The following is a 13,782-nucleotide window of genomic DNA, read 5'->3' as shown; positions in this document are numbered from 1 at the left end:
AATAAAAATGGATCACTCATTTTATATATATTTTAATATATTTTATTGATTTTTTACAGAGAGAAAGAGAGAGAGATAGAGAGTTAGAAACATCGATGAGAGAGAATCATCGACCAGCTGCCTCTTGCACAACCCCTTCTGGGGATGTGCCCGCAACCAAGGTACATGCCCTTGACCGGAATCGAACCCGGGACCTTTTTTTCGTTCGCAGGCTGACGCTCTATCCACTAAGCCAAACGGATCTCAGCTATTTTTTATATTTTTATTGGTTTCAGAGAGGAAAGGACAGGGAGAAATAGATAGAAACATCAATGATGAGAAAATCATTGATCGGCTGCCTCCTGCATGCCCCTCACTGGGGACAGAGCCTGCAACCTGGGAATCGAACATATGATTTCCTGGTTCATAGGTCAACGTTCAACCACTGAAACCAAGCTAATCAGGCTGAGTCATTCATTGTAGAAGATTGAGCCCAGCTGGCATGACTCAGTGGTTGAGCGTCAACCTACGAATCAGGAGATCGAGAGGGTTCAATTTCAGGCCAGGGCGCATGCCCAGGTTGCAGGTTCGGTCCCCAGTTGCCGGGGGGAGGGGGGTCATGCGAGAGGCAGCCCATCAGTGATTCTCTCTCATCATTGACGTTTCTCTCTCTCTCTCCCTCTCCCTTCCTCTCTGAAATCAATAAAAAAAAACACATATTTTTAGAAGATTGACAAGGAGGCAGAGGAGAGAAGAGAAAAAGAGAGGAATTATTAATTATTCAAGTAGCTAGGGGGAGATTTGTTTGCTTGCTTGTGTATCACTGTTTTAATGGAAGATCTGGGCATATGTGAACATTTCAAAGAGGTGCAAAGCTGGGGGAAGTGCAAAGCTGTAGTTTCTGGGCACATCAGTGTGGTATCAGGCCACGTGAGTCTGTTGAACCAGCACCAATCAAAAAGGGAACCCAAACTGGCACAGGGCAGCGATGTGTCAGCTATGCCAAATCATAGACATTAGAAGTACGTAAACACCAGAGGGTTGAGTCAGATGTCATGTCCAAAGTCCATGTAAACAGGTGTTCTCCGGGAGATAGTGGAGGCAAGGGAGGGAGTAGTCAGTCAGACAGAGCAGAGCAGAGATAGGGAACAAACGAGGGGTTTTCCCTGGATTGAACCTGCCTCACGGTTAGGGTCCTTCAGAAGAACTGAACTGGGGAAGGAGGGAGCTGTGGGTGTAGTGGAGGGGTTACCTTTACAGTGAGAAGGGCTGTTTCCCTCTTTGAGGGTAAATTTATAGACTTTGCTTTCATGGTGTTAAAAATGAGGAACTTCAGGCTGCAAACCTTCTTCTCCTAACGCTTGTCTGAAAGCAGAGGCAACAAGCAAGTAGTTATCTCGAGGCGGGGCTGACTTTGTGCTGATACCATACTGAGCTAACCAACCCCCAACACTTCTCACTTCCTGGTATTTGCACCCTTGTGTAGTCCCCGCCCACACTGAGTAGGATTGGTCTATGAAATCAATAGGATATTACAGAAGCAACACTGTGAATTCCAAGACTAACTCATAGAAAACATGGTGACTTTTATCTTTTTTTCTTTTTTAAAAAAAATATTTTAATTGACTTTTTACAGAGAGGAACAGAAAGGGATAGAGAGTTAGAAACATCGATGAGAGAGAAACATCCATCAGCTGCCTCTTGCCCACCCCCGACTAGGGATGTGCCCGCAACCAAGGTACATGCCCTTGACCGGAATCGAACCCAGGACCTTTCAGTCCACAGGCTGATGCTCTATCCACTGAGCCAAACTGGTTTCGGCTGATTTTCATCTTGTTCACACTCCCATCACTGGCTCTGAAGAAGTGGTTATGTTGTGTGGACATTCAACCAGCCCGATGGAGACCTCCTGCCAACAGCCAACACTAATTTGCTTGGCATGTGGGTGGGCCATTTGGAATGGGATCCTTTAGCTTAGGGGTGTCGAACTCAATCAGAGAAGGGGCCAAAATCTAAAATCCAGCCTAAATCGCGGGCCGAATGGTTTACTGAACAGTCATAAACTGACAATGTCATAAACTGACAGCGGAGTGCAGTGATGACAGCGCGGTGCGGGCCACATTGCAAGGCTTGGCGGGCTGGATTTGGCCCGCGGGCCTTGTGTTTGACACATGTGCTTTAGCTCTAGCCAAGACGTCAGGTGAATACAGCCCCAGCTTGACTTCAATCTCAGGAGAGACTCGGAGCCAGAACCACCCAGCTGAGCTGCTCAGCAGAAACTATGGGAGACCCTGGCCCATGTCGCTCAGTGGTCAGAAGGTTGGCCCACGCACTGAAGGGTCACGGCTTCAATTCCCAGCCAAGGACATGTGGGAGGCAACCAACTGATGTTTCTCCCCACTCCCCCTCCGCCCCCTCCGCCTTTCTCCCTTCCTTCCACTCTCTCAAAAAAATCAGTGGAAAAAATATCCTCAAGTGAGGATTAACAAAAGAAAATATTTTTTAACTATGGGAGATAAAAATGAACCTATTAGGTATAGGACTGTTGTTTGCTGGAAATTTTTATTTATTTTTTTAAAAGGTCTCACACAGCCGAAACAGGTTTGGCTCAATGGATAGAGTGTCAGCCTGCGGACTGAAAGGTCCCGGGTTCAACTCCGCTCAAGGGCATGTACCTTGGCTGCGGGCAGATCCCCGGTAGGGGGTGTGCAAGAGGCAGCTGGTCGATGTTTCTCTCTCATCGACGTTTCTAGCTCTCTATCCCTCTTCTTTCCTCTCTGTAAAAAATCAATAAAATATATATTTAAAAAATAAAAAAATAAAAGATCTCGCACATTTATTACTGAACCAACCTACAACTGCAGGGGGATGGGGGGTCAACAGAGCAAAATCATGAGTCCATTAATTTTCCAATTAAAATGCCACAACTGTCCAGACAATAGCGATATTTTCAATCATTTAAAGGTGTAGGCAACCTGGATACAGCATAAATATGTGAGTCACCTGTTGTGTGTGATTCCTCATAGACTCAGTTTGGTTCTTCTCCAATGTCTCCTCTTCGAGTTGTACCTGATTTTATTGCCAGTTTTCATCCGAATCCATTGGGGAACGGGCTGATTCTGCTTTTGTTTCTTGGCCAAGAATCTCTTGGTCCTGAAAGTCTTGTGGGAAGACATAGTGAAGGAAGGAGAAGACATGTCCCTCGATGGCGGAGAAAGAGCTGCTAGAAGTTTTTAAATTACGGCTTCAATTTCATCAGTTGTCAATGGCCTACTCAGGTTTTCTGATTCTTCCTGGTTGAGTTTTGAAAGATTGTATGTTTCTAGGAACTTGTTCATTTCAACCAGGTTGTCCAGTTTGTTGGCATATAGTTGTTCATAGTATTTTGTTACAATCCTTTTTGTGATGTCTGTTGTTATATTACCTCTTCCATTTCTGATTTTATTTACTTGGGTCCTCTCTCTTTGTTTCTTTTCTTTTAAAAATATTTTTAATTGTTGTTGTTTTTTTTGTTTTTGTTTTTGTTTTTTACAGAGAGGAAGGTAGAGTGATAGAGAGTGCCCACTGGGGAAATGCCTGCAACCAAGGTACATGCCCTTGACAAGAATCCAACCTGGGATCCTTCAGTCTGCAGGCCGACACTCTATCCACTGAGCCAAACCAATTAGGGCCCTCTCTCTTTGTTTCTTGATGAGTCTGGCTAGGAGTTATCAATCTTGTTTATCTTTTCAAAGAACCAGCTCTTGGATTTATTGATCTTTTGTACTGTTGTGTTGTTGTTTATTAATCTGCCATTTATTTCCATTCTGATCTTTATTATTTCCTTCTTTCTACTTCCTCTGGGCTTTTCTTGCTGTTCTCTTTCTAATTCATTCAGGTGTAGGGTTAGACAGTTTATTAGTACTTTTTCTTGCTCTTTAGTTAGGCTTATAGTACATGAACTTCCCTCTCAGGACTGTTTTCACCATGCCACATAGGTTTTGGGTGGTTGTGTGTTCATTTTCATTTGTTTCTAGAAAGTCTTTAATTTCTTGCTTAATATATTTGGTTACACATTCATTGTTTAATAACATGCTATTTAGCCTTCATGTTTTTTATTGTTTTTAAGTTTGTTTTTCTGTAGTTGATTTTTTTTTACTTCATGCCATTGTGATCAGAGAAGATGCTTGGTATTAAACCAATCTCATTGAATTTGTATAGACTTGTTTTGTGCCCTACAATGCGGTCTATCTTTGAGAAGTTCCATGTGCACTTGAGAAGAACGTATATTCTGTTGCTTTGGGGTGAAAAGTTTTGTAAATTTCAGTTGGATCCATCAGATCTAGTGTGTCACTTAGAGTCTCTGTTTCCTTGTTAATTTTTTGTCTGGAAGATCTATCCAGTGATGTCAGTGGGGTGTTAAAGTCCCTACCATGACTGTATTGCTGTCAATCTCTCCCTTAAAGTCCATCAAGAGTTTCTGTTAGGTACTTGGGTGCTCATATATTGGGTACATATATGTTTTTGGTGTGTGTGTTTTTTATGCTTTCCATTTTTTTTTCTTTTTAAAAAATATTTTATTGATTTTTTTACAGAGAGGAAGGGAGAGGGGTAGAGAGCTCGAAACATCAATGAGAGAGGAACATCAACCAGCTGCCTCCTGCACGCCCCCTACCGGGGATGTGCCCGCAACCAATGTCCATGCCCTTGATGGGACCTTTCAGTGCTCAGGCCGATAGTCTATCCACTGAGCCAAACCGGTTTCCACAAGTACATATATGTTTAGAATGGTTGTATTTTTCTGTTGAATCATTCCTTTTAGTATTATGAAGTGGCTTTCTTTGTCTCTAGTTATGGTCTTTGTTTTGAAGTCTATTTTGTCTGATATGAGTATTGCTACCCCAGCTATTTTTCCTTTCCATTTGCACAGAATATATTTTTCCACCCCTTCACTCTCAGTCTGTGTGTGTCTTTTGTTCTGAGGGGGGTCTCTTGTAGAATGTACATATATGGGTCATGTTTTCTTTTTTTTCTTTTTTCTTTTCTTTTTAAAATATATTTTATTGATTTTGTACAGAGAGGAAGGGAGAGAGATAGAGAGTTAGAAACATCAATGAGAGAGAGTCATCGATCAGCTGTCTCCTGCATACCCCCCACTGGGGATATGCCCGCAACCAAGGTACATGCCCTTGACTGGAATCGAACCCGGGACCTTTCAGTCCCCAAGCCGAAGCTCTATCCATTGAGCCAAACCAGTTTTGGCTGGGTCATGTTTTCTTATCCAGTCAGTCAACCTATGTCTTTTGACTGGAACATTTAATCCATTTACACATAAGATTATTATTATTATTATTATTATTATTAAATATATTTTATTGATTTTGTGCAGAGAGGAAGGGAGAGAGATAGAGAGTCATCGATCAGCTGCCTCTTGCACACCCCCTACTGAGGATGTGCCCGCAACTAAGGTACATGCCCTTGACCGGAATCGAACCCGGGACCTTTCAGTCCCCAAGCGATGCTCTATCCATTGAGCCAAACCGGTTTCGGCCATAAGGTTATTATTTATAGGTATTTACTTATTGCCATTTTTCTTTTCTTTTTAAAAAAAATATTTTTTATTGATTTCAGAGAGGAAGGTAGAGGAAGAGAGAAATATAAAAATCAATGATAAGAGAGAATCATTGATTGGCTGCCTCCTGCACAGTACACACTGGGGATGGAGCCTGCGAACGGAGCACGTGCCCTGACTCAGAATTTAATTGTGACCTCCTGGTTCAGAGGTCAACACTCAAACTCTGGCAGGGTGCCATTTTTATTTTTATTTTTAAATTTAAATTCTTCTTTAAAAATATATTTTATTTATTTCAGAGAGGAAGGAAGAGGGAGAGATAGAAACATCAATAATGAGAGAGAATCATTGATTGGCTGCCTCCTGCACAATCTCACTGGGGATCGAGCCCACAAACCAGACATGTGCCCTTTACCAGAATCAAACTTGGGACCCTTTAGTCTGAAGGCTCATGCTCTATCCACTGAGCCAAACCGGGTAGGGCTAATTTGTAGGAAGTGGTTATAGGGTTAAGCCTCCAACTGACCTGCTGGCCAAGTTGCAAACAAAGTCCCAGCTTAGAGGGCACAGTCCTCGAAGCATAAAGCTTGATCTTATGACTGTTCCCTAGATCTTTCCTGGGTAGCTAATGGGCTATGGGAAGGGCAACAAGAGCTGCCAAAACAAGTGAAACTTACAACAACATTGTAGATTACCTTGTTTGTCTCTGTTTATAAATAAAGCATCAGCTTTGCAGTCTGGTTCTGCTCTGTGGCCTCAGCCAGGCACAGAAGATCCACCAAGACCCAGCTTATTCTCATTGTCTGTCTTTTTCTTCATCTTTCACCAGCCCTCCCTCAGGCTCGCCGAACCCTTGGCTGTGCTGGTGTGGCACACTAATTTAAATTCTTTACTGTTGAAAGTATTATATATGCCTCCTTTTCCCCCTATTGACCTCTCTCCGCCCACTCCTGCTCCTCGGCACAGGCCCATACTCCTCTACTGTCTGTGTCCATTGGCTATGCTTATATGCATGCATATAAGTCCTTTGGTTGATCTCTTACTCTTACTCCTCCCCCCCCCCCCCATAGCCCACCCTCCTCTGCTTTTCTTTTTCCTTCTTAGAGTGGTCCCTTTAACATTTCTTCATTGCTGGTTTGGTGGCAATGTCCTCCTTTAACTGTTTTATTGTTGTTGTTTTTTGTCTTGAAAGCTTTATATTTCACCTTCAATTTTAAATGATAGCCTCACTGGTTATAGTAGTCTTGGATTTAGGCCCTTGGTTTTCTTTTCTTTTTTTCTTTTTTTAATATATTTTATTGATTTTGTACAGAGAGGAAGGGAGAGAGACAGAGAGTTAGAAACATCAGTGAGAGAGAGTCATTGATCAGCTGTCTCTTGCACATCCCCTACTGGGGATATGCCTGCAACCAAGGTACATGCCATTGACCGGAATCGAACCCAGGACCCTTCAGTCCCCAAGCTGACACTCTAGCCATTGAGCCAAACTGGTTTTGGCTAAGCCCTTGGTTTTCATTACTTCTAGTACTGCATGCCACTCTTTTCTGACCTGAAGTGTTTCTATGGAAAAGTTAGCTGACATTCTAATGGGAATTCCTTTGTAGGTAATTTTTTGTCTCTCTCTTGCTGCCTTTAAGATTATTTATTGTCTTTAACATTTGCCATTTTATTTTCAAAATATATTTTATTGATTTTTTTTTTTACAGAGAGGAAGACATATCTTACTGAGGATGTGTCCAAAACCAAAGTACATGTCCTTGACCAGAATGGAACCTGGGACCCTTCAGTTTGCAGGCCAACACTCTATCACTGAGCCAAACAGGTTAGGGCCATTTGCCATTTTAATTATGATGTGTCTAGGTGTGGATCTGTTTGGGTTCATCTTGATTGGAACTTTCTGTGCCTCCTGCACTTGTGATACATTTTCCTTCACCAGGTTGGGCAAGTTTTCTGTCATTATTTCTTTTCTTTCTTTCTTTTTTTTTTTTTTTTTTGTGTGTGTGTGTGTGTGTGTGTGTGTGTGTGTGTGATTATTTCTTTTAATGGGTTCTCTGTTCCTTGCTCAATTTCTTCCCCTTCTGGTATTCCTGTAATGCAGATGTTGTTATGGTTTTTTGTTTGTTTGTTTGTTTGTTTGTTTTCTTTTTATTTTCTAGTGTCTTTTGCACTAGTGTTTGTTAGAATGCTTTTCTTTTCTTTTTTAAAATATATTTTATTGATATTTTACAGAAAGGAAGAGAGAGGGATAGAGAGTCAGACACATTGATGAGAGAGAATCATCGATCAGCTGCCCCTTGCAAACTGAGGATATGCCCACAACCAAGGTACATGCCCCGACCTGAATCAAACATGGGACCTTTCAGTTCGCAGACCGATGCTCTATTCACTGAGCCAAACCAGTTTGGCAGATGTTGTTATGTTTCATGTTGTCCCAGAACTCCCTTAAGCTATCTTCCTGCTTTGTAATACTTTTTTATATTTGTTGCTCTAATTGGGTATTTATTTCTACCTTGTCATCCAAATCACTGATTTGGTCCTCTGTTTCATCCAATCTACTTTTAATCCCTTCAGTATGTTCGTGATGTGAGATATATCATTCTTCATTTCTGTCTGGTTCTTTTTCGTGGCCTCTATTTCCTTTTTCATGCTGTTGCAATTTGCACTAAATTTCGTAAGCATTTTTATAATCATTGTGTGAACTTTATGTCTGATAGGTTGCTTACCTCCATCTCATTTAGTTCTTTTTCTAAAGAGTCCTTCTTTTCTCTCATTTGGAGGCTGTTTCTTTGTCTTCCCATTTTAGTTCTCTCATTGTATTTCCTTCTATTTATTAGATAGAATTGCTATGCCTCCCAGTTTTTATGAAGGATGGCCTTATGAAGAAAGTGTCATTGGGGGGGGGGGGGGGGTGTCCAGGAAGTAGTCTTTGTTTACCTGAGCTGGATTTCTAGAATGCTCCTTGTGTGCATTTTTTGGGCTCTGCTGTTGTAATTGTGACTTGATTTTTGATGTCCTGTTTGTGGGAGGGATTTCCCCTCTGACTTGCTGCCAGTGAACTTCAACCCCAATGTTGTTGTGCCAACTGTTATACAGGTGCTTTGGGTCCACTATTTGTGGGGCTCCCTGGATTTTGCTCTGATGTTGTTGAATCTGGTCCCTTGTTGTGTCTATCCTGGGCCTCCTGGGAGTTCTCTAGTGCAGGTGAATGCGAGTCACTGACCCTTTCTGGCCCTGAGCAACCTGATTGAGGTCCAAGAGGTAGAATCCCCTAATAGTTCAGTGGTTGACGACTCCTTAGTTAGTCCAAAGGCTGGATGTGTCTTGAATCTTATTTCTTGTTTGTCCCTGTTCTGACTGTGCTCCCTTCCTCCATGCAGCTGGTCCTGTAGGTGTCAGATGTAGGCTCTTGAGGTCCCACTGGCTGTTGCCTCGTAGAGCAGTCTGGGATGGTGTGTGCGTGGAGACACAAACCACTCTTTCTGACTAATTAGATAAAAGCCTCCAGAGACCTGCCTCTGCCTGCAGACTGATTGGATTCAGTCTAGAATAGTCTCAGGCAATCATCCGAGGATGTGGTGAGAGGTTTTCAAATAGGGTGGGACAATTGCTTCTACCTGGGAGCTAATTGTTATTCTCAGTCTCTTAATGGGCCTCAGAAACTTCACAGGGTGGAGCAAGGGATTTTCCAATAAGATGTGCCAAATGCCTTCCCCCCATGCAAAAACCACCTGGGTAGCAAAGGCTTGCCCGAGAAAGATGACCACCACCAGTGTCTGTAAACTGGTTATTTTTAAGAAACAAAAGACTCAGGAAGAAGCTTTGACCTACTTTTCCCTTAACTGCCTAAAAGAATTGAGATAGAGTACCTGTTCTAGGAAGGGAGATATCATTACAGATAAGTATAGTTTAATATAAACTAAGTGTAACAGGCAGGGAAGAACCTTACAAAACGAGTCTGATCAAAGTCCTCTCTCGTGTCCATTGTTGAAGATGGCCCAACAAATATTTGTCTACCAAACATTTGCTTTTCCATGTTCATGGGAATTGCTTTACTCCCCATTATTTTTGTTATTTAAAAGTTTTTTTAATTGATTACAGAGGGAGAGAAAGGGGGGCGAGAGAGAGAGAGAGAGATCAATTTGTTGTTCCATTCATCCATTCACACACTAGTTGCTTCCTGTGTGTGCCCCAACAGACAGGAAACTGAACTGAAACCCTGGGGCATCCAGACAATGCTCTAACCAGCTGAGTTAGTTGGCCAGGGCAATTTCCTTTCCTTTGAAGTCCCAAACCACAACCCCTCTTTCCACACAGTCCAAGATAGCATATAAGCTTTAACTGTTGTTTTGTCCTCAGGTCCCAGTTTCTTATGGAACCTCCATATATACAGATGTAATTAATGTATTTTCTCCTGGTTATTTGTCTCGTGTCAATTTGATTGCTATATCAGCCAGAATTTGGGTAGAAAATAATTTTTCTTCCTGTGCACTTTCATAACCAATGAACCTAGGAGGTAGGTACTTTTTTTTATTATTATCAGGTGAGAAAATCAAGGCCCAGAGAGGTTAAGTGACTTGCTCCAGTCATGCAGCTAAAACAAGTGACAGAGTCAAGAACTGAACCCAGGCAGTCTACCTCCAGAGGCTGCACACTTAACCATTCTACTATTGTATTATACTGCCTCTTGCTTGTAAATGATGTCAGATGAGTCTTAAGCATATCAGTGAGATGGGTTTTCTTACCTCAAAAAACAAAAACTTGGAGAGGTTAGCATGGGGTGGGGATGGGGGAGGTGAAGGCAAGGTTCTAATCCAGGTCTTACTGGCTCTAAAGTCACATCTGTTCACGTCTTGCTTGAGGCTAAGGGGATCAAACCTACAACTAGGGCATGTGCCCTTGACCGGAAACGAACCTGGGACCCTTTAGTCCTCAGATAGATGCTCTATCTACTGAGCCAAACTAACTAGGGCCAATATTCTTTTTTATGGTAAGGTAGAATATTTGTGAAACTAGTGAATAAAAGAATGAAAATCTGCTCATGTAGGTCAGTGGTTGAGCATTGACCTATGAACCAGGAGGTCACAGTTCACATCCTGGTCAGGGCATATGCCTGGATTGTGTGCTTGATCCCCAGTGTGGGGCGAGCAGGAGGAAGCTGATTAACGATTTTCTCTCATCATTGATGTTTCTTCTTCTTTTTTTCTTTTTTAAAAAATATATTTTATTGATTTTTTACAGAGAGAAAGGGAGAGAGATAGAGAGCTAGAAACGTCGATGAGAGAGAAACATCGACCAGCTGCCTCTTGCACACCCCCCACTGGGGATGTGCCCGCAACCAAGGTACATGCCCTTGACCGGAATCGAACCTGGGACCCTTCAGTCCGCAGACCGACGCTCTACTGCTGAGCCAAACCGGTTTCGGCTCATCATTGATGTTTCTTTCTCTCTCTCTCCCTTCCTCTCTGAAATCAATAAAAACACTAGTATATAGTAATTTTTAAAAAAGAGTGAAAATTCTAACAGCACTCAACAAAGCTGATGAACAGACTTACTGTGGCTCTAGTAGAAATGCTGAGGGTTCTCCTTTCAATGAGACTTTTTCCTTAAGGAGAATCCATAACAAGAAATGCCAAAACTTCTTACTGTCTGTCTTTCACAGTCTTTACGCCACTCATAATCCTGATGAATACCAGGGACTTGATTCCAAGGACGCAAAGTCATCATCACTGTGCACCAGGGCTCAAGCGCAGTAACAGGTATTAGGTGAGCGGGTGACCAGGACTTGCATTTGTGGCCTGGAACACCACACTGAGCTTAGAGCTGGATTATTTTTTTTAATGTATTTTTTTAAATTGATTTTAGAGTAGGGGTGTCGAACTCAATCAAAGAAGGGGCCAAAATCTAAAATCCAGCCTAAATTGCAGGCCGAATGGTTTACTGAACAGTCATAAACTGACAATGTCATAAACTGACAGCGGAGTGCAGTGATGACAGCGCGGTGCGGGCCACATTGCAAGGCTTGGCGGGCTGGATTTGGCCCGCGGGCCTTGTGTTTGACACATGTGTTTTAGAGGGAGAGGAAGGGGGAGAGAGAGAAACATGCCCCTGGGGAAAGAGCCTGCAACCCAGGCATGTGCCCTGACCTGGAATCAACCTGGCAATTTCTCCATGCTCAACCAACTAAGCCCAGCAGCCAGGGCCAGGGCTGGGTTATTTTTTTACAATCACTCAGAAACTGCTCTTCTATTGCAACTGCAATGAAGTTGCTGGTTCCAACTTTGCCTCTTTGCTTTAGTAGCTCTGTGTTGTGTTTCATAACACCTGGGTGAGTGTGAGAGCTGTAGCTGGGAATAACTGCTTTTTCTTAAGGACACTCAATGAATGCCATATTCCAGCGTTTTTCAACCGCTGTTCCGCGGCACACTAGTGTGCCGCGAGATGTTGCCTGGTGTGCCATAGGTGCAGACAAGACAAGAATTTTATAATTTTTCACTATTTTGTTTACTTAATATTTCATAATAAAGTAATTATAAAATACTTTCTTTGTGTTTATTTGATTCCTATTCAAGAGAATTACTTTATATATAGTCAATATAGGCACAGAGTTAAATTTTTTAACATTTTCTAATGATGGTGTGCCTCGTGATTTTTTTCATGAAACAAGTGTGCCTTTGCCCAAAAAAGGTTGAAAAACACTGCCATATTCTACCCCTTGTAATTACAGCCACGGTCCAGACGGCCTCTACAGGGATTTAGAGGCTTAAAGCGGTATCTCAGTCTGCTGAAAAACACGTCATTTCAATAGATTTCACAAGTTCAACAGGGTTGTTTACAGCATCATCAGCCAATACTTCCCTTGGATCCTGTTGTGAGGGCATCTGGGCTCTGACCACACCCTGCTCCAGGTATGAAGAAACCATGGAGCTAAGGGGTTGTTAAATAAATTTAACTACCATGGCTGAAAGTCTTTTTAAACATTTGTATTTATTTATTTACTTACTTACTTTAATATATATATATATATATATTATATATCGTCAAGGTAGGAGGATAACACACTTTATTTAATAGTTTGCCAGACACATGTAAAAGTTTTTCAATATTTAGACATCTCTTCATATTATTTTGAAACTGGACAACAAATGGGTCCCAGATACCAGTCACTGCTTGAGCCAATTAAACAAAGACAGCTCCAGCCCCTGCCTAACCCAGGCCCCACCCCTTGTCAAGGAGGGTGCAAAAAGAATTTAAGAAGTCATGCCGAAACCAATTTGGCTCAGTGACTAGAGTGTCGGCCTGCGGACTCAAGGGTCCCAAGTTTGATTCTGGTCAAGGGCATGTACCTTGGTTGCCCGCACATCCCTGGTAGGAGATGTGCAGGAGGTAGCTGGTTGATGTTTCTCTCTCATCGATGTTTCTAGCTCTCTATCCCTCTCATTTCCTCTCTGTAAAAAAATCAATTATATATATATATATATATATATATATATATATATATATATAATATATATAGATATAGATATAGATATAGATATAGATATATAGATAGATTAGATATAGATATAGATATATGGTATTTAAGAAATAATGCCTGCCTTCTACGAGCTTAGTATATACTTGAATCTCTATAGGGCTGGTTATTCAGAGCGGTATGTAGCTCAGTCAACTCTGCTACCTGGGGAGAATTGCTTCACTTCTCCAGATGTTAGTTCCTGATTCTGTTCATTCTGAGCGCGGAGCTAGCTGTCCAGAAAAGGTCTCTTCCAGCCCTAACATTGCGCAGGTTAGCTACCCTGGTAGCCGAGTTAACTGGGTCCAGGGGTAAGGTAACTCGTCCAACCGAGACATTTTGATTGCAGCACCTACTGTGTGAGGGTGTACCTATGCAAATAAGAAACTGTATTATGAAGAACTCCCAGCTCTACACGTCAGCTTCCTCGGTTCAGCAGAAAAAATTTTTCTAACCTTCCGGTTAGATCCCCCGCCCGAGGTCCGGATCACGTGCCAGACAGCGGCGGGGTTGCTATGGAGCCCCCATGCGGACAGTCGTCGGAAGTGGTCCTTGGAAATTACTTTCCCAGGAAACTTGTATTGGAAAAGCGATGCCATTCTACCTTTGCTTTTTCCTAAACTCATAGAGATAGAACGTCGCTCTCTGAAGAACAAAATGAACTAACAAACAAAATAGAGGGTCACGCATAGAGAGCAAACAGACAGCTGGGGGAGGGGGGGAGTTGAGCTGCGGGGAATGG

The 13,782-nt window shown here is 42.3% G+C and overlaps 1 protein-coding gene across 1 annotated transcript; it reads right to left on the bottom strand.

Annotated features, from left to right (window-relative positions):
* Window positions 1-2,927: 2,927 nt before the first annotated feature.
* Window positions 2,928-3,155, bottom strand: LOC311629483 (large ribosomal subunit protein eL39-like; the record flags this gene model as incomplete). The annotated part of the gene is made up of 1 exon (XM_084897584.1): window positions 2,928-3,155. The coding sequence occupies one exon, from the start codon at window positions 3,153-3,155 to the stop codon at window positions 3,000-3,002; it is 156 nt and encodes a 51-aa protein (XP_084753710.1). The 3' UTR covers window positions 2,928-2,999.
* Between the last annotated feature and the right edge of the window lie 10,627 nt (window positions 3,156-13,782).

Source organism: Pipistrellus hanaki (genome assembly GCF_964339955.1).
Source record: "Pipistrellus hanaki genome assembly, chromosome: 10".
In the NCBI taxonomy this organism is placed as follows: domain Eukaryota; kingdom Metazoa; phylum Chordata; class Mammalia; order Chiroptera; family Vespertilionidae; genus Pipistrellus; species Pipistrellus hanaki.
The sequence above is the reverse complement of the archived record's forward strand: the minus strand, read 5'-3'. Positions and strand labels throughout refer to the sequence as shown.